Below are 25,559 nucleotides of genomic sequence, written 5' to 3' on the forward strand. Positions count from 1 at the left end.
ATAACTCAGCATTCTAACTTCTCATGGAATTATGTCCTCAAGTTTCAATAGGAAACAATGCAAGTCACTGTGGTTCTCAACTGTCACATTATTCACACCTGTGATGTACTATCGTGATCCTAAAGGCAGCTTCATAGAATGCTGTATCTGAGTCTAGAAACCATAACTAGTATATGCTGTTGTTGCCTTTCATAAGGCTATTTTCACCGAATCCAATGATGGGACCACAAAATTACATTCTTTGGTTATTGGACTGATGGAATAGCATCTCAGTTCAAAAATAGATTCATTTTTGAGAACCTTCTGCACCATGCAGGAGACTCAAGAACTAAGGCTGGCTGGAGTTTATTTGCAACAGCTCACAAAAAGGTGCAGTTGATTGAATTGGAGATGATGTCAAGAGGATGGTATGGTTGAGGTTGGGAAAGAGTATGTCACTAGTGCACCAACATTTACAGAAATTGCACCAAGGATTGTGAGAAGACCATACCTTTTGTATGTTCCTAAAGGAGAAGTTTTCTAACATACAGTTGGGCTTGAAGAACAGTGGAAAGATGTGCAGAAAGTGCCTGGAACATTATCCTTGCACTGTGTGAAGTGGAGTGTAATGCCTCAGATCTGCATCAGTTAAAATTCAAGATTTATAGACGACATCACCACACGATTATCATTGTATGCATGGAAATATCAATTCTGAGTCTAATATAGGCCTACGTGACTTCTTAGTTGTTATGGCAAATGCAGATAGCGAGACTGAGGAGACTAATTTCTGTAAATTAATTAACTAGATACTTGGGTTCTAATCTGTTTCAACGCAAAACAGTGTGAAACATTATACTGGTCAGGTATTCAACACCTATAAGTTCGACACACATTAAATTTACAAGGAAACATAAACTGAGGCAGAGAAGGCCATCTTTGTGTGCCAGATGTCCCACAACGATATGTTTTGGCTGATGATATAGCAACAGTTTCACTTGAACTGAGACAAGGAAGGACGGGGAGGGGGGGGAATTTTTGCTGTCGAGTATTCTGGATACAATATGTGTGTAGTTGGTTTTAAGTATATCTTTGCCTTGTTTGATATTTAATATCTGCTTCTGAATGTAGAGTTATAAAGTAATAGTGGACTTTACTCCAACACCTTTTTGGAAAGTACAGGCATCATCAAGGGGTTGGCCCATAGAACAAATAAGCCTTTACTCTTCTTTTGTAGTGTTCTGGTGGTACTGTGTATTGAACTGGGGACCTAGAAACGAAGGAGAGGCTTTGTCCCCGCTGTAGCCCTCAGCTGTTCACAACCCCACATCAGGTTACAATCCATTCACCCCACCGCCACCCCCACCAAACCCAGGGTTGTTGTGCAGTTCAGCCCCCAGCCAGTGGATTCCCCCTCCCCTTGGGGCATGTCTCATGCCAGACAAGTCTAATCCCAAATGTTTGTGTGGCAGAGTAATTATGGTGTATGTGTATATGGAGACAGTGTGTGTGTGCGCAGCAATTGCCGGCATACTGTAACTGAAGTGAAATGAGGGGAACCAGCCCACATTCGCCGAGGCAGATGGAAAACCACATTAAAAACCATCCACAGGCTGGCCGGTACACTGGAACTCAACACTAATCCACTGGGCGGATTCGTGCCGGGGACCGGCACGCCTTCCCGCTCAGGAAGCAGCGCATTTGACTGCGTGGCTAGCTGGGTGGACTTCTGGTGGTATATTTTAATCTCTATATTAAAAGGTACCTGACAACACGCAGGAACAAACTATGAAATGCCTCCTCTACTGTTTATCCCCCATATTACACATTCACTCCAAACAATTTTAGCAAAGGCTTCCTAACACTTAAATTTATATTTTGTATTAACACATATTACCGATTCGGGAAAGATTTTCTTGCTAAAATTGCCAGTCTAAATTTGATATTCTCTCTCTGTCTTCCATCATCAGTTTTTTTGCTGCACAAATAGTAAAACACGTCTACAATTTTCAATCTAATTGTCAAGTTACTAGTACTGAAACTGAACAGGTATATGTTAAAAATCAAACCCATCTACATTCACCTCCTAATGCATGAGTAGTAGAAAATAGTTTTTTGTAATAAGAAGAGGAATGATAAAACAAGTCGGCATTCACACTTTAACTCAATCAATCGTGTAACTTTCAATGCAAAAACAACAACAACAACAACACAAGTAGCCAAACATAAAATCAATTAAATTATTCATTCTCACTTGAGTTTTAATAAAAAAAAAAGAATAATACAAAAGGATAGACATTTACAAGAATGGCATTTAAAATCCATGTTTCAATTGTACTATTTGGTTATTTGTTTGCCATAATGCTTATGTTCTAGAAAACATAAACTGAAGTAGCTTTTTATGTAGATCTGAGTTAAATATCCATCATCACTACACAAGTGCCACAGACAGTAACAGTTTTAGCAACATTTAAAAAAATAAATTTCACTCTTTCACAATAATATGATGATATTTCAATGACAGTTTAAAACTCTACCCTGCATAAATTAAATTCAGAATTTCAATATTTAATTTGTACAATTTATGTTCATTTTGGTTTCGTTTCCTGATCTGTCACATAACGAATGAATACACTGTCCTCTGGCATATTTTCATGTGACATCTCTTGCTCATATATATATGAACAGGCAATGGCTAACACAGTTCCTGTAAAAGAAACAATGGTTATGTTGCTAATTGAAGACAGTAGCTTGTTACATTTTCTAATTAGTAAAACATCAATATCTCGACAGCCTGCTAGTGGAAAACTTCTAAATTTTCAATTATGTTACTAATTAATATATACAATAGATTCAACTAAAGAGCAAATTATTTCAATAGGTACAGCTTTGAAAGTGAGAAGATGACTGGGTGGATCAAAGATAATGAAGGGGAATGTGACAAAAAATGAACTAGGGGAGAAAGAGCAACACTGGCTTGAGAGAGTGGCAGAGAAAAAGGAAAGTAATACAGTTAGAGAAGGCTGACAAAGTGAATATATGTTGAGTGGGGAAGAAAATGTGGAGAGAGAGAGAGAGAGAGAGAGAGAGAGAGAGAGAGAGAGAGAGAGAGAGAGAGAGGGGGGGGGGGGGTCCCAGTAATAACATTATTGAAAGAAAACAAAATATTTATCATTAATGTTTTTTACAGACACTAAAAATAATGTCAAATGTATCATGGCATTTTTGAGCAAGTATAACTGGATATAACACACAAAAGCAAGTGCCCTTTCCAACACAAAAAGTGGATGATCAATTATCATATTGTACAATCACCATCAGATATTGAACCTATTTGAAAAACTGTTCAATCGGTCTTTTGTTCCACTGAAATTATTCTTGCTTTTTATTTTTGACTAACTGTTGAACAAATACTCGCACACTTTTGGGCTCATAACATTAAAGCTACATTAGTGATTGCTTTAATAGTCAATCACCTTTAACAAAAAAAATAATGCATTTGTTGCTTTTTATCTGAAACCAGACAGATGTGTTGACTTCTGAAACTGACTGCTACATTTAGTAGTTTGTTTCCATTTGTTCTTAACTAATTATACTATGTGAACTTAAGTGTGGCAATGAAGAGGACAATTTTTGCAATATATGAACAAACATAAACACACACGTGCCCCCCACCCACCCTCCCATCCGGTGATGACTTATTTGCTTATTAAAAGGTGTTTTATTTAAATAGCTATTTGTCAGGGAACAAGACTACATCTCCCTATTGCAAAAGGAAAGACAGTCATTCCCAATACACCCAAATTTGAATTCTGCCGACATAATATTATTTACAACAATTTCCATGGTGCAGCCAATACAGATTTTACTGCATGGTGTTCCAAAAAGCAGTCATTTGAAACATAGGCAAGCCCTTAACTTCATGTGTGACTGAAAATGAGTGCAGCTCCTAACAAGATATCCCACACACTAGACAAAGCATTGAATAACTTTCATAATTTCTAGAAAATCTTATTTAAAAAGGATAAGAATATTTAATAGTGAGCTTCCAGGTGTTCTACAGAGTTGTTGTTTCCATTTTCTGCACAATAAGTCAACCATCAACTCAGCCGTCTTCTTCAGGTGCTACAAATTCTGCTATTATGTGAGCTACTGTTGATCTTACGTCATGAGTTACAGCCAAGTTTGATATCTGACATCCACTGCACCCTTTGATGCTCTTTTGTTATACAAAGCAAGCACTGATATTCCATAAAATGCAAATTCCCTCAACATCTCCCAACTCTGATAGATGTTATGGTCGGCAAGATTTTAATAAATCACATGCCAGGCCCACAGTCTTATTGAAATTGAAATTATTATTCCTGTTTATTATGTTTCCCCGACACATTTATTTCAACAGAAACTTGGCACTCACACCACACTACTGGTATCATTGTATTTCATTTCATGATTATATTTGAGGCAGTGCTTGGCAACAGCTGATATGCTTGGTTGTTTTAGTCAACTGTGTCACTGATGTTCCTTTCATCTGAGGAGTGACGCTTCAAAACGCAATAAGTCCACTCACAGTCAAAAACTAGTCTGAAGCAAATTTCTACTCTACAGGGTGTGCTACACTGAGCTATGGTGTTGTTTGCACTTAAAACGATATTTTTAACCATTTAAATCAGGTGCAAAATTTGACTTTCCGTTCAAAGTGCAAAAAGTCCATCAATGAAATTGGTTCGAATCGTGACAAGTCCATCTACTGCCGACTGCTAACTAATGTTTTTTCAGTAAGACAAAAGCTGTGGCACCTAAGTTGTTACTCACTATATAGTGGAGATGTTGAGTCACAGATAGGCACACCAAAAGGACTCTCACAATTATAGCTTTCGGCCATTAAGGCCTTCGTCAACAATAGACACACATGCACACGAGACGTGCGCGCACGTGCACATGCGCGCGCACTTTGAAAGAGTTAAATAGTACACATTTAAGTGGATTCCTATCCAGAAATTAAAATGAAACAAGTAGCTAGTATGTGTAGTAAAATCAATTTAGTAGACAACCTAACAAAAATTGTCTTTCAAAACATCTTACCTCTCTATCTGCTCAATCTCCCTTTTTGCAACACCCTTCTGCCACTTCCTAGATCCAGAGGAGTGGCCCCCTACACGTACAACTCCTCCCACATCAGTCATATTTTTCGTGAACAAGATACTGCCCATCCAATCTGTTTCATGTGACAATGCAATGCCTACAATAACAAGCTGTATGGGTATACAACTGATACATTGTAGAAATGAAACATGGAAAATGAAGGATGGAATGTAACAAAAACACACACACACACACACACACACACACACACACACACACACACACACACCTGTTACACTCCATCCTTCATTTACTATGGTTTCATTTCTACAATGTATCAGTTGTATACCCATACCACTTATTATTGTAGGCATCACATTGTCACATGAAACAGATTGGATGGTTGGTATCTTGTTCATGAAAAACATGAGTGGTGTGGAAGGAGTTGTACGTGTAGGGGACCACTCCTCTGGATCTAGGAAGTGGCAGAAGGGTGTTGCAAAAAGGAAGATTGAGCAGATAGAGAGACAACATGTTTTGAAAGACAATTTTTGTGAGATTGTCTACTAAATTGATTTTACTACACATACTAACTACTTGTTTCATTTTAATTTCTGGATAGGAATCCACTTAAACATGTACTATTTAACTCTTTCAGATACTGTGACAAGGGCCCTGAAATGCTGGAGTTTGAGCCTCTTCATGGACATAAAGAGGAAGATTCAACTGCTGAACCATCTAATCAGAAATAGGCCGAAAGTCTACACACACTTAAACTACAGCGGGACAGGATTCTGTCTTAATTTATGGTTTCCTCCAGTCCGAAACGATGACATCCTCAGAAAGAGGATGGGAAACTGAAGACTCAAACCACAAAGTGTCAAGTGAGAGTAGACAGCTTGCAAGTTCCGGTGTGTTCCAAGATTTTTAGAGCTCTTTGGAATAGGAACAACTTGACTTAACAGCACTGTTTCCTCGGTAGTTGCTGTTAATGTCATTTGTGAAAAAAGAGGAGTGGATCACAGAACAAAACAAAACTTTGCAAAGGAAGATAGTGTGATACAATTTATCGCAAATTTGAAGGCTAGAAAAAGTCACTATAGCAGACAAAAAAGTAAAAGACACTATCTTCAGACTTAAATATCACAAAACTTTTTAAAATGTATAATGAAAGTGTCCCGGATTCCTTAAAAGTAAAAAAGTGGTTCTTCAGTAACACTTTCTCAAAAAAATGTAATGTGGGTTTTGGTGATCCTACAATAGATATTTGTAGTTACTGCTGTAGAATAAAACATGAAATAAAACTAACTAAAGTTTTGGCCAAGAGACAAAGGGCACAAGTTGAACTTGCTGCTCACAAAATGAGAGCTAAGCAGATTAACAAAATTATGAAAGAGGAACTGCCCAATAGTTTGTCTTTATGCTTTGATCTGCAGCAAGACCAACCCCTGCCAAAACTCACTATTGGTGAAACTTATTACGCACATGAACTGTCATATTATGCTCTCTGTATTACAGATACTGACAATAAGTCTCCACTTTACTGCTGGATTGAAGACCAGGCCGGTGGAGGTTCAAACAAAGTAGCTTTAGCCTTAATAGATGCTCCGATTAAGTGCAGATATGAAGAAAATACTTCAACAATAAGACTATTTTGCAATGGCTGCACTGTACAAAACAGGAAAGCCCATGTGGTTCATTTTCTCTACTAGTGGCTGTTAAAAAAATCTCCAGACTCAGTAAAAGAGATACGCATTACATTTCCAGTGCGTAGTAGCTCCTATTTACCTGCAGTTCGACCTTTTGGTACTGTGGAAAAAAGCCTTCAGAAGCTATCTGAAATACTCACTCCTTAACAATATCACAGGATTTATCAGAAAATTGGGAATGTTTGAAGACTAGGAATAGACAGTTGTTCTGAACTTCAAGGACCTCTGCCAAAATTTGAGAAAGCCAGTGGGATAAAAGACATGAATCGGTTATACTAAAAAAGAAACTGAAGGGGAAAAGAATCCATGTTGTTTTTAGGATGGAGCCCTCATACGGTTTGGATGATACATCAAAAAATTATATGACCTTGCTAAAAGAGGTGTAGCAACAGATCAGATCCACCACCCAAATGTTCTCAGTTTGGTACATCCAATAAAACCAGGAGGAGGATTTATTTGTCCTTCTGAAACAATGATTTGGTAAAAGTTGGAAGGACGGCAATTCCTTAAAATTTTATGTTGACATACTTCAGGGAGATTGGCTGCTGAACAATCTGGAAGACAAAGCTGAAGATGTACAGTATGATTGCCTGGAGGAGGAACCAGGCTATCAAATGCTTTGAAGTTTGAAAGAATAATACCCAGTAAATTTTGAACATTATTTTTTAATTAAAACTTGGGAAAACTGAAATGACTTTTTTGATAGTGATGTCCAAAATATGATTTTCTTTTCAATATCTTGTAAAAAAGAATTTTACAATTATTTTAAAATAAATTAACTAAGTTGTGAAAAGAATTATTAATAATTTTGATTTAACTGCTTACAAAAGTTTTAGATAATTTTGAGTAAAACAGCATATATTACAATTTGCATGTTCGATAAAAATTATGGCTGTACACTTTAACAATGTTTGAAAATGGCGTTCTTAATTTTAATTCTGAGTGAGTGATTAGAGAATACAGCATTTGTAAATTTGCTACAAAAGACAATTTGTTAACAGTTATAGTAAGTAACCATTCAATGGTTTTTTTATTATGTAAATTTGTTTCAAAACACATTATGTCTATCTGGCTGATGCAAAATGAGAAAAGTTCATAGATTTCAAAAATTCAGTTGGCAACACTGCCTTTAAATAAGGAGTGAGATTTGTCTCACTCATTCCATTCTTCTAACTTCTTAAAGCTTAAAAAAATACCCAACAAAACTCCTAATTTACTTCACAACTTTGCCTAATATTCGTTCTTTGCTTCTCCTGTAAAATTTTTATTTGTGGACTAATCGTGTTTTGGAAAGTTACTCCTGATCTGTCCTATGCCCAATGGAAACATGTCACATTCGCACAGAATGCGACATGCATCCAACTTTGGAGACAGGTCGTCTTTAACATTCCAAAGTATACTTTTTATCTTAGTGGAAGGGTGTAAAATACACTGGATGGCATGTCCATAGGAATCTACCAATCTTTCCAGATACTGGGCCAGTATAATGCAGGTAAGCGGTTTTTGGCTTCTCTTCCTCAGTCTGTCCAGCTCTCTCACTCTCTCTCTCTCTCTCTCTCTCTCTCTCTCAGGCATTCTTGATCTTGATTGCACCATCCATTCAATTTTAACCAGTGTTGTAATTATGCAGCAAGATTCTCCTCATCTTAAAGTGTTTGAGTTCTATGGACCAGAGTATTTTTTTGTGGCGGATGGTGATAGCTCCAGCTGTGGAGGTAGTTTCGTGTGTGTAGGTTATCAATATGCACTGTGACCCAGGGATCCATCCAGTCTTCTCTCAACCAACACTGTGAGGACAGGAAGTTGGTCCTCTTTTCAAGTTCTATTACATATTTTATATTTCAATGGATAGAGTCTACATGTTCCAGGAACTCTTTAAGCTTTTCTGCTCCATGTGGCTATACTACAAATGTGGCATCCAAGTACCAATAAAAACATAATGGTTTCAACTTGGCATATTCTAGTGCCCCTGCTTCAAAGTGTTTCATGTACAGGTTCCCCATGACAGGTGGTGATGGACTACTAATCACCACACCTTCAGTTTGTTCCTCGTATTTTCCATTAAACAGGAAATAAGTTGATGTCAGAATGCACCCAAAAAGTTACGTGAAATCATCAAACTTTTCCACAATGAGTTCCAAGGAATCAGGAAGTGGAACTCTCATAAAGAGGGAGACTAAATCAAAACTGGCCTTAATATTTGTATCCTGGAGCTGTATTTGACTGACGCAATGCAAATAGTTGTCGGAGTTGCAAATGGACGTTCACACTTCTCCACATACACAACTCCACTGATTACTTACATCACCTCAGTCAACTGCAGCTCCAGGATACAGACATTATTGTTAGTTTCAGTGTAGTCTCCATCTTTATGAGAGTTCCATTTCCTTGGAATTCATCGTGGAAAAGTTCATCAGTTGTTTCACAGAACTTTTTAGTCACATCCTGACCAACTCATTTCTGTTCAATAGTAAATATTATAAACAAACCAATGGTATGGCTACAGATAATCCGTTATCACTCGTCGTAGCAAACCTGTATATGGAATACTTTGAAGCAAAGGTACTAGAACCCGCCAAGTTAAAAACATCATGTTTCTATTGGTATGTGGCACGGCCACTTAGAGTGGAAATGCTTCACAACTTCCTGGAACATTTAAATTATATCAAAATATTTAAAACAAAATAAAACTTGAAAGGAGCGTCAATTACCTTTCCTCACCATGTTAGTCAAGAGAAAACTAAATGGCTCCCTAGGTCACAGTGTACATAAACTAATCTCTATCTACATGCCTCGAGCCATTACCACTTGTCACAAAAAATACTCTGATCCATAGAGCTCTGACAATTTCAGATATACAGAGCCTTGTTGGAGAATTAGCACTTATGACTGGTGTTCTGAAGGAATGGATTCTCAGATCATCAAATTGAATGGGTGATGCAATCAAAATCAAGAATGCCTCGGAGAGAGGTGGAGACAGATTGAGGAAGAGAAGCCAAAAATCACTTATCTTCCTTATACTGACCCAATACCCAGGAAGATAGGTGGAATCCTACAGACACATGTCATCCAGAGTATTTTGCTCTCTTCAGCTAAGATAAAAAGTATACTTTGGATGTTAAAAACAGTACATGTCTCCAAAAGTCGGGTATCACATTCTATGCAAATGTGGCATATCTTTATTGGGCACAGGGCAGATGCAAGGAACATCAGTGACACATTCAGTTACAACAACCAAGCATATCAGCTGTCCCCAAACACTGCCTCAAATATAATCATGAAACGAAATATCATGATACCAGTGTCGTAGTGCAAATGCCACGTTTCTGGGGAGGTATAATTAAGGAGACTATTGAAATGAAGATTTAAGGAAACATAATAAACAGGAATACAGGTTTTAATTTAAACAACACTGGAGGATGTGGCACTCAATTTATTAAAATCTTGCCGATTGTCACACCCATCAGAATTGGAAAATGCTGATAGAATTTGCGTTTCATGGAATATCAGTGCCTATTCTGTAAAACAAAAGATTATCAATGGTCACAGTGGACATCATAAATCAAACTCTGCTACACATAGCAGTGTGGGACCAATAACAGCTCACAGTCTGGTTGGAGCCCAGACAGTGAGTACATATTAGTAGCAGAAATCACAGCACCTGAAGATGACAGCTGGGTTGGTCATCGAAATACTGTGCAAGAAATGGAAACTAATTTAGCTAAACACCCAGAAATTCGCTATTAATCAATCATACTGAGAAAACCTGAGAGAACACATAAGGATACTTAGTTTATTATGGGCAAATTTTAGGTGTGTGTCAAACTGCTCACATGTATTCAGTTAAAGAACAAACCATAAGAATTAAAAGTGTCCCACAACATTCAATGAGGAGGATATCCACTACACAGCTTCAGGTACTAGTTTGTTTTGTAGCCTAAATTTGAATTTGTGGAAGACATACCACTGTGTATTCACAGTTATGAATTAAGATAGTTGCCACAGATTTTCAGAACAGTTTTTCAAGATTTTAACTTAGGGTACAACATTCTTATAGTCTTATAATTAAATTACAGTTTGAGATTTACTTACCATCATTGCTGAAACACAATGATGATATTGGAGCAGAGTATCTGTGAAACTGGCACAAACGTTTCTTGTTGAATCCATCCCATATGTTAACATAGCAGTCGGATCCACCAGTCGCAAACGTGTTGTAGCCGTTATGAAAACTGAGAAAAATGCAGTACAAGTTTAATAGTGAAATACTTTTAAATGATCTCTGAAGCATATTTATTCTAGTAAAATTGTATCAAATTACAGATTTTGTGAGAAAGATTATATTAGCATATGGGTAGAACACTTTGGAAATTACCCAAGTGTAATCTAATATATAGTCAGTAACTACAGAATGTGACAGTGATGCACTTTAACACTACCAAGTTTACTCCATTCATAAAATTGTTAAAATTCGACAGAAAAAGACTAAGCTGGCAGGAGGCATACCTCCCGTTTCTACCAATAAATAAAAATATGTCACAGCACTGCATCTTTCAGAACTATTGTCCCTTGTTCAGAGAGAAAAAAATAATGATTGGGGGAAGGAGGATGGAAACAGGAGAGGGGGGAGGCAAGTCGACAGTCAAGCTAAGGCAGACAGATCCTCCTGGTAAGAGGAGAAACAGGAGGAAAGATGAAGGGAAAGGTGTAAGAGAGAAATAAGAAGGTCAAAGTATTATAGTATTAAGCATAGTGCCACCACACTTGCTCATTGCAGTGCACCCTAGGTAGGGTACCTGAAGAGCAAAGTGTTCTTAGGTGTTTTTTTTTTTTTTTTTTAGGGGGGGGGGGGGGGGGCACAAGTCAATCTCATTTTCAAGACAGGTTGTTGAACAGGCTCATAAAACTGTAGGCCTGTATCTTTCGATGTCGGCCTCTTGTAGAATTTTGGAATGTTATATGTTCGTGCGAAATGACATTTCTACATGGGCTCTGAAAATGACGACTGTTTGTAACCCAATTCTGAACAAAATAAGAGCACATGGAATATCAGAACAGTTGTGTGATTGGACTGAAGAGATTCTAGGAAACAGAACATGGCATATCATTCTCAACAGGGACAAATCTTTAGACATAAAAGTAACTTTGGACTTACCTCAAGGGACTGTTATAGGAGCATTACATTTCACAATATACATAAATGAGCAAATGGATAATGTTGGAAGTTCCCCAGAGGTATTTTGTGGATGATACTGTTATATACAGAGAAGTTGCAATCTACAAAATTGTAATGAAATGCAAGATGACCTGCAGAAGATTGATTTTGCAGGGATTAAGAAAGGACCCTCAACATAAACAAATATAACAGATTGTGGATAAATAGGCAGAAGCCTTGTTATTGTACAATTACATAACTGCAGAAGAATCACTGGAAGCAGTCACCTCCAAAAATATCTAGGAGTACATGAAGAAACAATGGAAAATCCATTATGAAATAATGACAATATTATGAAAAAGGACAGATTGTTAATCATCATAGTGTATAGATGTTAAGTTGTAGATAGGCACAACAAAAAGACCATTACACAAGTAAGCTTTTAGCCATTAGGCCTTCTTCTGAATTAGACAAAACACACACACACACACACACACACACACACGAATGCAAACACAATTGTCTAGCAGTCTTGACTCAACATCTCCACTACACTGTGAGTGAGTAGCGATCTATCCTTTTCATAATATTGTCAGTACATGTATGAAGTGATTTGAAACTGGATTTGCTGCAAAAAATTAAATGCAGGTAAAGCAGATTGTAGACTGAGATTCACTGAAAGAATCCTCAGGAAGTATAGTTTACCCATGAGAGAGGTAACACAAGAAACCCTCATTCCAACAATACTTGAGCAATTCTTCTCAGTGTGGCATCCATACTAGGCAGAATTTATGGAGAAAGAAGAGACCATCCACAGAAGAGCAGTGCATTTTCTTACATAATCATTTAGTAAGCACGAAAGTGTCAATGAGATGCTAAGCCAACTCCAGCGGCAGATGCTGCAAGAGAGGGGTTTTGCACATGGAGTCGTTTACTGTTGAACTCTAAGTAGGGTCAACCAATATGTTGCTTTCTCCTAGGTATAGCTCCAGGAAAGACCACTACATGCTTGACACCAAAATTTCTTGAGGAACACTATTTGTGATCAAGGAAGTTAACGCATCATCTGAAAGACTCCTGGTATCGTTCTATGACTGTAGATGAATCATGTTATCATTATTCCTAGAAGCACAAGCAATGTAAAAGAGGGTGACATAGGTGACTGTGCAACGAAACAGTTAAATCTGTTAAACTGGCGGGAAAAGATGTGGCAAGCATTTTTTGGAACTCGCCATTAAAATCAAGAGGTTTGGAAAAGAGTAAAACAGTAACTAGCTCTTATTACAAAGGATTATTGAAGCACTTCCATAGTGAGTTGGAAGCAGAAGTAACCAATTCAGCAACTCACAGCTGTCATAATGGCATGAATGCATCAAGTTGCACTTCGAAACAGTTTCCTATCTTTCTTCTTTATTTCTCAAATTTGGCTCTTCCTCTGACTTGACATGAAAACCAAACTCATCTAAGACACAACATTTTCTTTTCATCCAGTGAAATATAAACAGTCATCAAGCAATTCTGAGGTAGTACTGTAGCCCTTGTCTGAAATTATTTAAACTCATTCTTCCATGCTATTTCAATATCTGCACACATTTGTTGACAATTAATGATGCCAATCATTAGAAGTATTAAGCCTAGTTATCATTTGTGAAAAGTGAAAATGGTGTGACAGAATTAAACTGTAGATTCCTGTCATTCCTTACCACTACTCTTCTACTTAATCCACCCAAGGCGCAACTCAAAGTTTGAATAGTAAAAGTGTCACAAATAAGCAACGTAACAAGAGTGAAAGAATTTCATGACAGTTACAAGATTGAGAGTATGTTGAAGTGTATCTCTCCATTGTCTCCATTATTGTAGGCCAGGCAGTAGCACAACAACATGAGAACCTTTTGGGGACTTGTAAAGAAAGGATATAAGCCAGTTCAAAGCTGAAGCTTGAAGTTCAAGAGGCACAAATATAAAATTACCACCCATGAAAGAAATATCAGAGATCAATTTCCAATCCTAAAGCTAACTTTTACTTGTCATAAATAAGGCTTCAGTTTTAATATAAGTTTGTGAACTGATCACATCTTGCTCAACACATCAACCACCCACTCACTCCTAACATAAATGTGATCCACAATTACGTGACTGAAAGTAATCAAAGCTATCCCTTTACCCTAAATATGTCAAATTCAAACGCCAATCAACTTACTGCAGTTGCTACATATTTTGCTTCAGTATGTTTAAGAAAAGCAGGAACACAGGAAAAGGAATATAATACAATTTAAAAAAATTCCATGCAGAGATACACTCAATTAAAATATCTTACAGTTATCGCATAATGAAAGCACCAATTTTTATCTTTGACATCCTGAAAAAGCACTACACTCCCTTCAGAGTTCAACACTTCTCATAGAATTAATTTCTGTTCCCTGAAGCATTATACCATGCACAGAGAAACAAACATTATATTGATAAACTGAGTGTTTCCCTACATTTCATGGAAGTCACTGTCATTTATAGAGATTAATGGTTCAGTGATCTTCTAACTTGTAGAGGTTTCAAAAGTGCTAGTGTATGCGTAAAACTTACCTTATAGCATTGACAGGATAAATGTTTTCAATTCCACCTTCCTTAATACGATGGCATTTGAAAGCATATTTTTTCTTTTGTACTTCCGGGCTAGTGTCAAGATACTCGACTGCCACTCTACCTTCAATGCTGCTCAGGACATAACCCTGCAAAGCATCAGAAAAGTCTGTCAGGCAATACCACATTTTCTGGGCAAGTTCCAACATTGTTCAAAGTAATAATCTGAGAATATGTAGGATATTATTTCTTCATGTCGGTAAGTAAAATTATCCGATGGGGCAAATCTCATATACCAGAATCTAGGTCAAACCATTAATTCAAACATTAACATTTATATGCTACATACACCCATATCAAAGAACCTTACAATGATGATACACAGACACAGGGCACTTAAACGTAAAATAAACTTTCCCCTAGGTTGCATTATCTATCTTAATGTTCAGATTTCATATTTCTCATTGTTACTATCAATCTTGAATTCATTAGATCAGGACCCTGCTCTGAGCATGCTCCTAAACACACATCACCAGTCTTTGCCACGTCTTTCATTCTTAGCTTCTATTAGAAGACAGAAACCCTAAAAAATAAAACAAAATTAAAATAAAAACTGTTACCTAAAATTCATCTACATTGCTATACCTTTACAATGGCACATCTCATCTCAGATACTTCTTTGGTACAGAATTATCAGCTCATTCCTGAAAACAGTTTTTACTCTATCTATGGGAAGAAAGGAAGGTAAGAAAGGAGATATAAGATCCCGTTGATGACACGGTCATTAGTGACAGAGCAAAAGCTGGAACTAGAGAAGTCAATGGTATGTGCTATTTTCAAAGAAACTATGCCGGAATTTACCTTATGAGATTTAGGGAAATTACAGAAAATCTTAATATGGACAGCTGGACTCTGTCCATGGGAAAGCCCTCGATGGCAAGGAATCTCTATGTACATGAACACAATGTACACACCAAATACCAAGCGTGGATGAAATGGGCAGATCAACGACAAGAAGTAAACATTGCTTATGGAGCTGAAAGCTGATGATGGTATTAGCAAAAGGGAAGAGGGAGAAAGGATATGTCCCAACAGCTGCCTATTAAAATGATTCAATGACAGCTTGTGCTTCAATATCACGATATCACGTACATTCTAACCGATCCTTCCTTCACTGCCACTTCATAACGTATTTGTGGCAGTAGGCATAAACAACTCCGAGATCTGGTGATGACAGCCTACCAATATCCAGAACCTACATCTGATCTTATTTTACCGGCAACAGGCTGATTGATAATATTATAGTCAGCAGAATCAGGCAAAACTGGGAACAACTCGAGAACCAGCAGAAACTGGCTGACTAGCTAAGCACCAAAGAGATGGAGAACACGAGAGACAGAGAGACAACAGAGATGACACGACAGAATAACAAGTCCAGCAAGCAAACCAAGATTGAAAACTAAGATGTAGCGAATTCAGAATGAATATTATAGAACAGAGAAATCGCAACTGATGTCAGAGCCACTGCGCTGCTGGTTTTAGAGGTAAGCGTGGGTGCCAATAGATCAGCACAGCAGGCATATCTATGTGGTTGCACTCACAGCGGCAACAGTAGCACCTGCAGACTTGTCTGCACCGCCTAATGGCTGTCTTCAATTTACATACTGGCAGAACAGTCAGTAGGAGCAGATGTAGCTGGCTTGTATGCCAGCACTCACATCTCATAGTGTCCACAATCGTATGGTGCTGCCCACTGAAGGCGACGAGCATCCACAAGGGTCTCACTCAATCCGAGCATGCATACAAAGCTCCACCCGGCAGTAAGCACGCTGTGTGTCATTTCCAGTGTTCCATGAGCTTTGAAGCCAGGAATTGGAGGAGAGTACGTGGCTGTCACCCACCAAAAATCTCCGCGGGGCTACAGCCATGGGCAGAAACAGAATGAGCAAGGCCGTGCTGGTGGAAGTACCTACCACTTTCAACATCTGTTACTTAAACATACGCACCATACCCTCCACTTCGCCTTTAGAGAAGGGTTGAAACAGCAGACTTGATGCCATTGGAGATGCAGACCTGTTTGGATGCTGCTGCTGTGAATTGGAGTCCAGTGTCTGAGATGATAGTGCAGGGAAGCCCTTAGATTGCTAGGATCAGGATGGAAGCAGTGTCAGTAGCACCAGTGGTGGTGGACTCCATGCTGACAATATATGAATAGTCACAACACTTGTCCATGAGAATGAGCCACATACATCCCATAAAGAGGCCAGCAAAGTCCAGATGAATGCTGTCCCACAGGTGGTCGAGCATGGGAGAGGGTGGGCAGCTGGCAGCATAAGACTTGGTTGGAGCAGCCTGGTGCCAGGCACAAGGCACAAGCGGAACAGTCACACACCGTGGCCTTCACAACTTTGCTAAGTCCCAGCCAGCAGGCATGTTTCCTGTAATGGGAATACCATCTGAGGTGTGCTGTCATTCCTCATCATTGTGGAAACAGGGAATTTCCTTTTGGTCAAATGCTGGGTCGGGCCTCGAGGGCAGACAAGAAAGGGCATCTGCATTTGCATTCTGTGCTGTGGGCTTGTACTTAAATGTGGAAGTTGAGGAAGAGCGCCCAACACTGGAGTCATGCAGCCCACTCTGGATGCCAAGAGTAGGGCCGAAAGGGAGCTATTAGTGGTTTGTGGTTCATAACGAGGGTAAAATGGTCCCTAATAGGTAAACATGGAATTTCTTAAAGTCAAAGGCAATCACCAAAATTTTGTTTTCAATCTGCAAATCTTTTTTCAAGCAGGTGTCAGCATCTCTGATGAATAGCACATTAATTGCTCAGTACTATCCTCGTTCTTATGCACCAGTATTGCAACAATGCCACGTGAAGAGGCTCCTGCAGCCAAAACCTGTAGACACGATGGAGTAGAGGCCATAAGGAAAGTTGCTTAGCGCAACTCACAGGCACCTACCTGTCCACCTGTACTGAATGCCCTTCTGTTGCAAATGATTGAATGGATGTGGGCCACTTGTGTAAGGCACTTTGGACAATAATTCACCTTCCCCAAAAAAGCTCCTGTAAAAGGGAGTGGGGTAGAGTGTCAATGGTAGAAACATTGTAGTCAGTGGAATGGATCTCATCTTTGTTGAGCAAGTGGCCAAGGTATTTCACTTACTCCTCAAAACACTGACTTCTGCATATGTGGCACAAGATCCCTGACTCACGCAATTTAGTAAAGAAGGACAAAGGTTGCAATGAGGTTCCGATGTGTAGCGCCTGTGGCATTGAAGTCATCAAGACAGTTAGCACAAGGCGGAAACTGACACGGCTAACTGTTCCAGGTACCTCTGGAAAATCGCCAGAGCAGAAGAGTTCTCAAAGGGCAAGTCTCTTGGCAGAAACAGGGCACTGCATCTCTATGTTTCAGGGGGAGCCTAAGAAAGGAAGAGCAACCATTGGAGAGCATCATCCAAATCCTCAAAATCAGGGAAGTGCCATTTCAGCCACTAGAAATACATGACCCAATCGTTCTCTGCATTGTTAAGTGGCGGAAACAGGGCAGGAGGCACTCCGGCTGGGAACTGAGCACTACCTAAATTGGTTGGGAACCTTGAACCTGTAACCAATTTGATGGAACTGTTGTTGGAACTGCTGTTGCTTAAATTGCTGTTGGAGCAGCTGTTGCTCTTGCTGTTCCACGAGTTTAGTGTTAAGGAAAACAGCTATTATTTTTATCTAATCACCATTTAGATAGACCGGAATCAGACAAATCTGGGAATGACTCAGGAACAAGTAGAGGATCGGCAACTGGCCAAGAGAGTCGACAGCACACCACCAAAGAGCAACAGGTGGACAACGTGACAAAAGGACAGACAATGGAGATGGCACGACAGAATAACAAGGCCAGTGAGCAAACCAGGATTGAAAATAAAGATGTAGTTAATTCAGAACCAAGACAGCGATGTGTAGCAGGATCAATACTGTAGTGCAGAAAAACTACAACTGATTGCAGGATCACTACGTTGCCGGCTTTAAAGGGAAACCATGGGCGTCGATACACCGGCACAGAGGGCATGTCTAGGCAGAAGCACTTACGGCGATGTCAGCAGCGCCTGCAGATGTTGCCAAGACACCTAATGGCTGTCACCAATTTCCATATCGTCCGGCAGGCCTTCATACACACATGGTCAGGATACCACACTTATGTATTACACTTCCACCACAAAATTGCTAACATAATAAAGAGTGGAAGCTGGTTTGGTGTAATGGTGCCTCAAGTCAGTATGTTGAGAGAAAACTACAAAGGACAGCATTAAATGAGATTATGGCAAATTTGGACTTAATGCTAAAATTACATTGGTAACCATCACAATTTCATCTTGACACCCATAAAAGAAGCACCTTTTTCAAAGTTTTGAGCAAACATAAGAATTATGAGTGTGTTTCTTGAGACTGTCTTTCAAGTTAAATTTGTTATGATAGTATAGATAATTATAACTGTTTAGTGAAAATCTCTATTTGTCAAAACATGTTCAAAAACGGTCATGACTATCACGACTAAACAGTCCTACATATGTTTACAGAACTGAACATTTTTCCATTGATAACTACAGAAATATAAAGAAATGGTTACAAACAAAGAGAGAAACCAGGAGAAGTGCTAGGTGCTTGGTGCTGACAAATATAATGTAGTATAGACAGAAAACAATAATGGAATATCAGATATGAATCAGATTTCACAGCAATTAAGAAAAGGGTTCCTCTCAAGTGGTCAGTGGTTAGCAACCACAACATGGGGGGGAAAAGTGACAGAGGGAGAAAGATGAAGTAAGGTCCTATGTATAGTCTCAAATGGTAGTTACATGAATGGTGTCTTCACTGTTCATCATAATGGAAAGTAGATCTAATATAAAAAAAGTAAACACAAATACACGTGTAAAAAAGAGCAGTACAAATATAATGGTGGAATGGACGACAGCAGAAAGATTTTCAAGTAAAATGGGAGTAAAAAGGAAGAAAAGTGAGGGCAATTAGGAGGGGAAGGAGGTACACAGAAAGGGCAAGAGAGGGACATCTAATCCAGATACAGCAACGAAACTTCTGACACTGAAAAGCTAATGAGTACATCTTTACACTGAGATGCAGCATGATGGGTTTCTAAGAACTTTCAAATTCAAAATCACTGACTTAATCTTTGACCTCTAATATCTCAAAACATCCCACTTTATTCCTTTTTATAAAAAAAAAAAAGATATACTGCTCCAATACGCTACCATAAACATGGCAAATATCAAGATGACACATCAAAGGCATCGTGCTCAAAACATTATTTTGTCAGAATCAGTAAAATATCAAATTGCAGAACGTAGCACATAAATATAAAACAGAAATTATTAAAAAATACAACTCATAAGTAATGTTGTACAAAAATAGCGTTTATATTACTGTAGTAGTATTATGAACAATTTACAGTGTAGCTTCAATGGAAAGGCAATACAATGTGGTTACACCTTGTTTTACAAGTCTCCAATTAAATTGTTAATGTTCACCAGACCGATGCAGGGAAAGAGTATGTCCTTCTAGTAGTGTCACTGGATCTAGTCTTGTGTGAATGTCACATCTTCTGAAAACACAAGAGTCTGCTGTGGAAAGAAACACAAGTGATGGAAATGGTCCATGTGGATGCAAGAAGCTGGCCTGTACTTCATTTGTTCCTTCATAACTTTGTAAAACATATGCAACCCACCAATGACTGTCATACATACTGGCAGCAAATCCATGCCTGTCTGTTAACAGCATTTGTTTCCACATATCCATCACTGACTCCACTCTGTTCACTACAGACGAAGAATATGTGTCTGTTTTTATTATACCTTTATTAATAGGTATTATGCAATGGAACTCACAGTTAAATAGAATCCTACTTGTATTCTTGAAATGTTGCTTCAGCTTGGTAATGTCTTAGTCATAACTGGAAACTGACGTATAGTCGAAGACACACGAAGGAATATTTCTTTGCAACACTGAAACAACTGTTGCGTCAAAATATGGTTTTCATGAGGTCACTTGAGGCTGGTAAGTATGGCTAGTCTCTTTACAGTGCCTGCAACCACAACACAAGGTCCTTTACCATGTGCCAAAGCAAAAAAAATTCCATTCAAAGTTTTCCTGGTTTCTGTTTCTGTATTGGGCAGCATTTTCATTCGAAAAGTGGTAAATGTGCTTTGGAGTTGGAATGTGACATTTTAAGAAATTGATGAAACTGTGCTGTAAAGAACACACACACACACACACACACACACACACACACACAGTATTATGCTGAAGGCAATCAGATATTCCCACGTATGATACATGGCATATTTAATTATTATTTGCGTATCTGAAACAAGCTACAAACAAATCATCTCAAGAACTAACCTACCTGTAGTTAACCAACATTTGTTTGTAATTTCGTCAATGCAGTTCAAACCAAACAGTTCAAACGGCTAATCCGTCAGTTCTACCCAACTTGTACAATGGGTACATCCACCTAAGAAACATGCTGGAAGTGCAGGCTTGCATATAACAAATAGTGCACACTGTTTATATGATCATAATATGCATTCTTCACACTTTGTTAGCTCTCAATTTATACCCTTCAACTATTAACTTAAAATTTTGGTGAGAGACACATGAACAAACAGCATGGGTCCCACTGATATACACAAGGACACGGTGTTTTGGCCACAGCTCACAAAATTTCGAGAATCCAATATTTACATCTGGGTACGTATCTTTGAAATATACATGCAATTTCTTAACATTGTGCAACCCTAGCTGTTTCTGCTTATGTACTCTTAGTTCCATCCCCCCCCCCCCCCCCCACACACACACAGAAACAAAATCTTTTCTTCCTGGCGTCTCAAGGCTCAAATTATGATCACAGTGAAAATCATGTACGTGTTGAACAGTTTTTCACGTAGTCTTAACTGACGTTGGATTTGGTGTCACAATTAACCATGTTCAGCTAAAATCGTTTTGCTCTTCATACCACTGTAATCTGAAGTGGAAAATTATTTCATAGTTTTCTTTATAATCCAGCTCTTTGGAAGTACTGTTAGAAGTTGTCTTTTGTCACACATACATTCTGTGTAGCAAAACATTTCGGACTGGCTATAATTTATCTCCATTTTTTACATTCTTCTTTTTTTAGTTGGGTCACATAAGTACCGTATTTACTCGAATCTAAGCCGCACTTTTTTTCCAGTTTTTGTAATCCAAAAAACCGCCTGCGGCTTAGAATCGAGTGCAAAGTAAGCATAAGTTCTGAAAAATGTTGGTAGGTGCCGCCACAACTAACTTCTGCCGTCAAATATATGTAGCGCTACACAGGCATGCTTTGCAGGCACAAAGATAAATACTGGCGCCAAAACTTCTACGTCAGTAAATAAATAAAAAAAAAGTGGAAGACGAGATTTTTTTCTCCGCCCCGAGTTTCAACCACTGCATTTTCATACATTATCCAATGAAGTAAATACAAATTCCGTATTGTTCATCTTCAAAAGTAGCAACATTTCAATGTACTACGAAAATCCGACTGGCAAGACTGTTTGGGATGTTTGTCAATATGGCCAACTCTACGTTCTGAATTTTTTCCTACCTGTGAGAAGAGATGGTTGCTAATAGGAAGTTTTATGAATTGTGAATCACATGCAATATTCTCTTCACCATAAGAATAATACGAATATAAACATTTTGCCATGTATTCTTCGCTGCTGCTATCTCATTTAAATCCTGTCTGCCTAATAAACTACAAAACTCGAGTGAGACAACAGCAAACGCGGAAGAATATACATAGCATGTCATGATTATATTCGTATTATTCTTATGCCTAATAGTGGTAGTCAGAAATGAAGCACGGCAATTGACTAGATTTTTAAATCTGAGATGACTCTAATTTCTGTGCAGAATGTAATGTACTAAAGAGGCATCTGCAAAGATTTTCAAACAGAGAAAAATTTTCGCTGAACTCTCGTTCAGGACATCTTCTATCATACGCAGCCTATTATTTGGCACTTGTTGATCATTATCAAAGAAAGCATCAGTGCAAGTAACAACAAATAGCAGTCTCTTGCCATTGTTTCGCTAATGAGACAATTCCTCTCTTTTTTTCATTGTAAGCAGCGGTAGCGCGCACAAAAGCAAGCCGTGCCGTGAGCGGCGACAGGTCGTAAACACACATCATCAGAATGCTACAAACAATGCATGACACAGTACAATAATGCATTTTCAGCTTAGAGTCACGTAAACACCTATAACAAAGAGAACGGCACTTATCAGATCAAAGAAAAATAAGCAATCAATTCAAACCACACGAAGCACATGAAAAAGGAAGGGTACACGTATAAATACATACGGAGCGCCTGATGCATAGTAATGGCTACCTGGTAAAGCTAACTGCTAAGCTTACGACTCGAACCAAACTACTGTAGCTGTATCGTCATTCATTCAACCTAAATTGTGTCTCATATTACAATGGACCAACTTTGTTTCGATTTGGAGGTGCGGCCTAAAACTTTTCTCTCCCCTTGAATTTCGAGTCTCAAATTTCAGGTGCGGCTTAGATTCGGGGAAATTTTTTTTCCTTAATTTCGAGTCCCATTTTTCAGGTGCGGCTTAGATTCGAGTAAATATGGTATATTCCAACACTGAGGCTTTGGGTACATTTTCCTGTTTTTCTCCACTGGAGATTCACCTAAAAGCTGAAGGTCAGTGTTTAAAGAATCCAGTGCCAGGTCCGATGCTATTTCATCTTCACTTAACATATTCTCTGAAAGTTACAATGGTTTGGGAAAGAGATAATGTGAATTATTCAGAGCTGAAGTAAATATCGTTGAGCTGCGCCAGAATTTATATGCCGAGAAACATACGTAGGCATGGATGCGCACGTGTTAAGAAACATTGTGACAGTTCTGGAACATTAATTCAATGTTGATTCCTTTGAATCTTGATTTATGGTTTAATATCTACCTCGTCTCCCCAACAATGTACAACAATGCTGGAATGGCTGTGGCGGCTATTCTCTCCGTTTTGATTTCTTCTTTGAAAGGTCCATTTAAAAATGGAAGACCTTGTCGCACTGGGAGAAGGAAATTAGGACATAGCTTGACAGTGGAATGAAAACTTGTGATTTCCACATATTATTACCTTTCATTAAAATAACATGGATAGCGCAATTACGTACATCCTTATTGCACCAGCTCGAAGGACCAACAGACACCAAGATCAAGTACATGAAGATGAAGTACATAAAATAATTGACAGTTTACCCTTCAACTTTCTGTTAATTTACTGATACCTCTACATGATATCTTTGCCAAATGGGGACAGTGTGAATATTTAGTTATATGTGTAGGCCATTTAAAGAATCTACACAAAGTACCTAGTACAGCTGAGGCAACACCTGCAGGGGTTAATGAGCTTTGTGGCTTTTCCTTTCTACATCTGCTGCAATTTTTCCACCTAATAATATATTAGGACCCTTTTTCTTACAATCCACTCCTGAACATTCCTCTAATTCTTCTGTACTATTGCATGAGCTTATTTTCTAAATGGACTGCCGCACTAGAACTTTGACCTGAAATGATCTTTTTCTTTACTCCCCCCCCACTGCTGAATACTACACAGCATTGTACAGAGCACAGTTCAAGTAAATAAGCTACAGCCATGAAACAAGTTAACAATGTCTAGCTGAAACAAAAGTCTCTCTGATTGGCTGTACACAGCAAGATACTTTCACCAATTTGTCAGAATAATAGTGACTGCTATTGCTGCTGTTCTGGGGGGAAAAAAACCACCCATGGTTACATAGCTGCTTACTGCATTTAGTTACTGTAGTTATGTAGACGAAATAAATTTTTAATCTTGATGCCTTTGGTGTGCCATATTGATATTTACCACATTTATACTGGCATATTGAGGCAATAAAAAAACACAAAACTGAAGGTGGAATGTTCCGAGATATTCAAGATAAAAAATTAAGATCAATGAACTTAAATGTGAAAATTCATACAAACCTACCATGTTGCATATCAATGTAAAGCTCTACTCATTAGCTTTTTAATTAGACAAGTTTCATTACTATATCAGAATTATAATCATTTATGCCGACACCCAAACCTCCACATGTCAGACACTCAGATAGCTACCAAACATTTTATGTCAATCAAGTATCAACCAAAACTCCAATTTAGTTTGTACTATGTGCTGTGGTCCAGCAGAACGGGCATAAACATTAATTAGAAGTAACACCAGAACTACGAAGTACAAGAAAATCAGTACTGCGAGCAACTAATACATACAGCTTCTGTGGGGAAGTTAGTAGAGCGTTAGATCATCGTACCAAGGGTCCTGGGTTCATACCCCAATGATGACAACTGTTTTTTTTTTTCTGCATTATGTGTGAAAGTGTTATACGGGACTATTAATACTTCCATGTGTGTGATGAAATTGTTTCTTTATTCTACTATTCTGACTGTTTATACTTATTCTCTGGAATTAGAAATGCACTAGCTGCTTCATCATGAGTGGTGTCAGTTCTGTTACATATGTCCAACAGAATACCATGCACATTTATACAAATGTGCTCTACAGGTTTGCTTCTCTCAGCTAACGAAGCAAAAAGAGAGCCAAAAGGGCATCACTATAACTCCGGAAAGTCCTTTTACACGTCATGAAAATGTTCTCCCATACAACAGTTTCACAATAAACAGTTAAAACAAATTGTCTTCAGTGGTGTTTGAATGAGGGATCTTCGGTACGATGACCTAATGTTCTACCTTCACCCACAGCATCTAAAAAACTATGAATCACAGATATGCCTTTCCTGTGCTCCATAGTTCTAGTGTTACTTTTAATTACTGTTTATGCATGTTCTACTGGACGACACACACAGCATGAACTAAATCGGCATTTTGGTTGATACTCTATCTACATACAACATTTGATAGTGATCTGAGTATCTGACGTGGAGGTTTGGGTGTGAGGCAGAGACATGCAAATTTCACAGTATTTCCAAATTTCG

The 25,559-nt window shown here is 38.4% G+C and overlaps 1 protein-coding gene across 2 annotated transcripts in view; it reads right to left on the bottom strand.

Annotated features, from left to right (window-relative positions):
* Positions 1-2,214: 2,214 nt before the first annotated feature.
* Positions 2,215-25,559, bottom strand: part of LOC126187924 (mitotic checkpoint protein BUB3) — a 71,530-nt gene continuing 48,185 nt past the window's right edge. For both annotated transcript variants that reach the window (XM_049929286.1, XM_049929285.1), the window contains exons 6-8: positions 14,509-14,654; positions 10,866-11,005; positions 2,215-2,686 (exon numbers count right to left, since the gene is read on the bottom strand). In XM_049929286.1, the coding sequence (XP_049785243.1) occupies positions 2,568-2,686; positions 10,866-11,005; positions 14,509-14,654 (405 nt within the window). In that variant the 3' untranslated portion in view covers positions 2,215-2,567. The remainder of the gene's footprint in view (positions 2,687-10,865; positions 11,006-14,508; positions 14,655-25,559) is intronic.

This window comes from Schistocerca cancellata, chromosome 5, assembly GCF_023864275.1.
Source record: "Schistocerca cancellata isolate TAMUIC-IGC-003103 chromosome 5, iqSchCanc2.1, whole genome shotgun sequence".
NCBI lineage: Eukaryota > Metazoa > Arthropoda > Insecta > Orthoptera > Acrididae > Schistocerca > Schistocerca cancellata.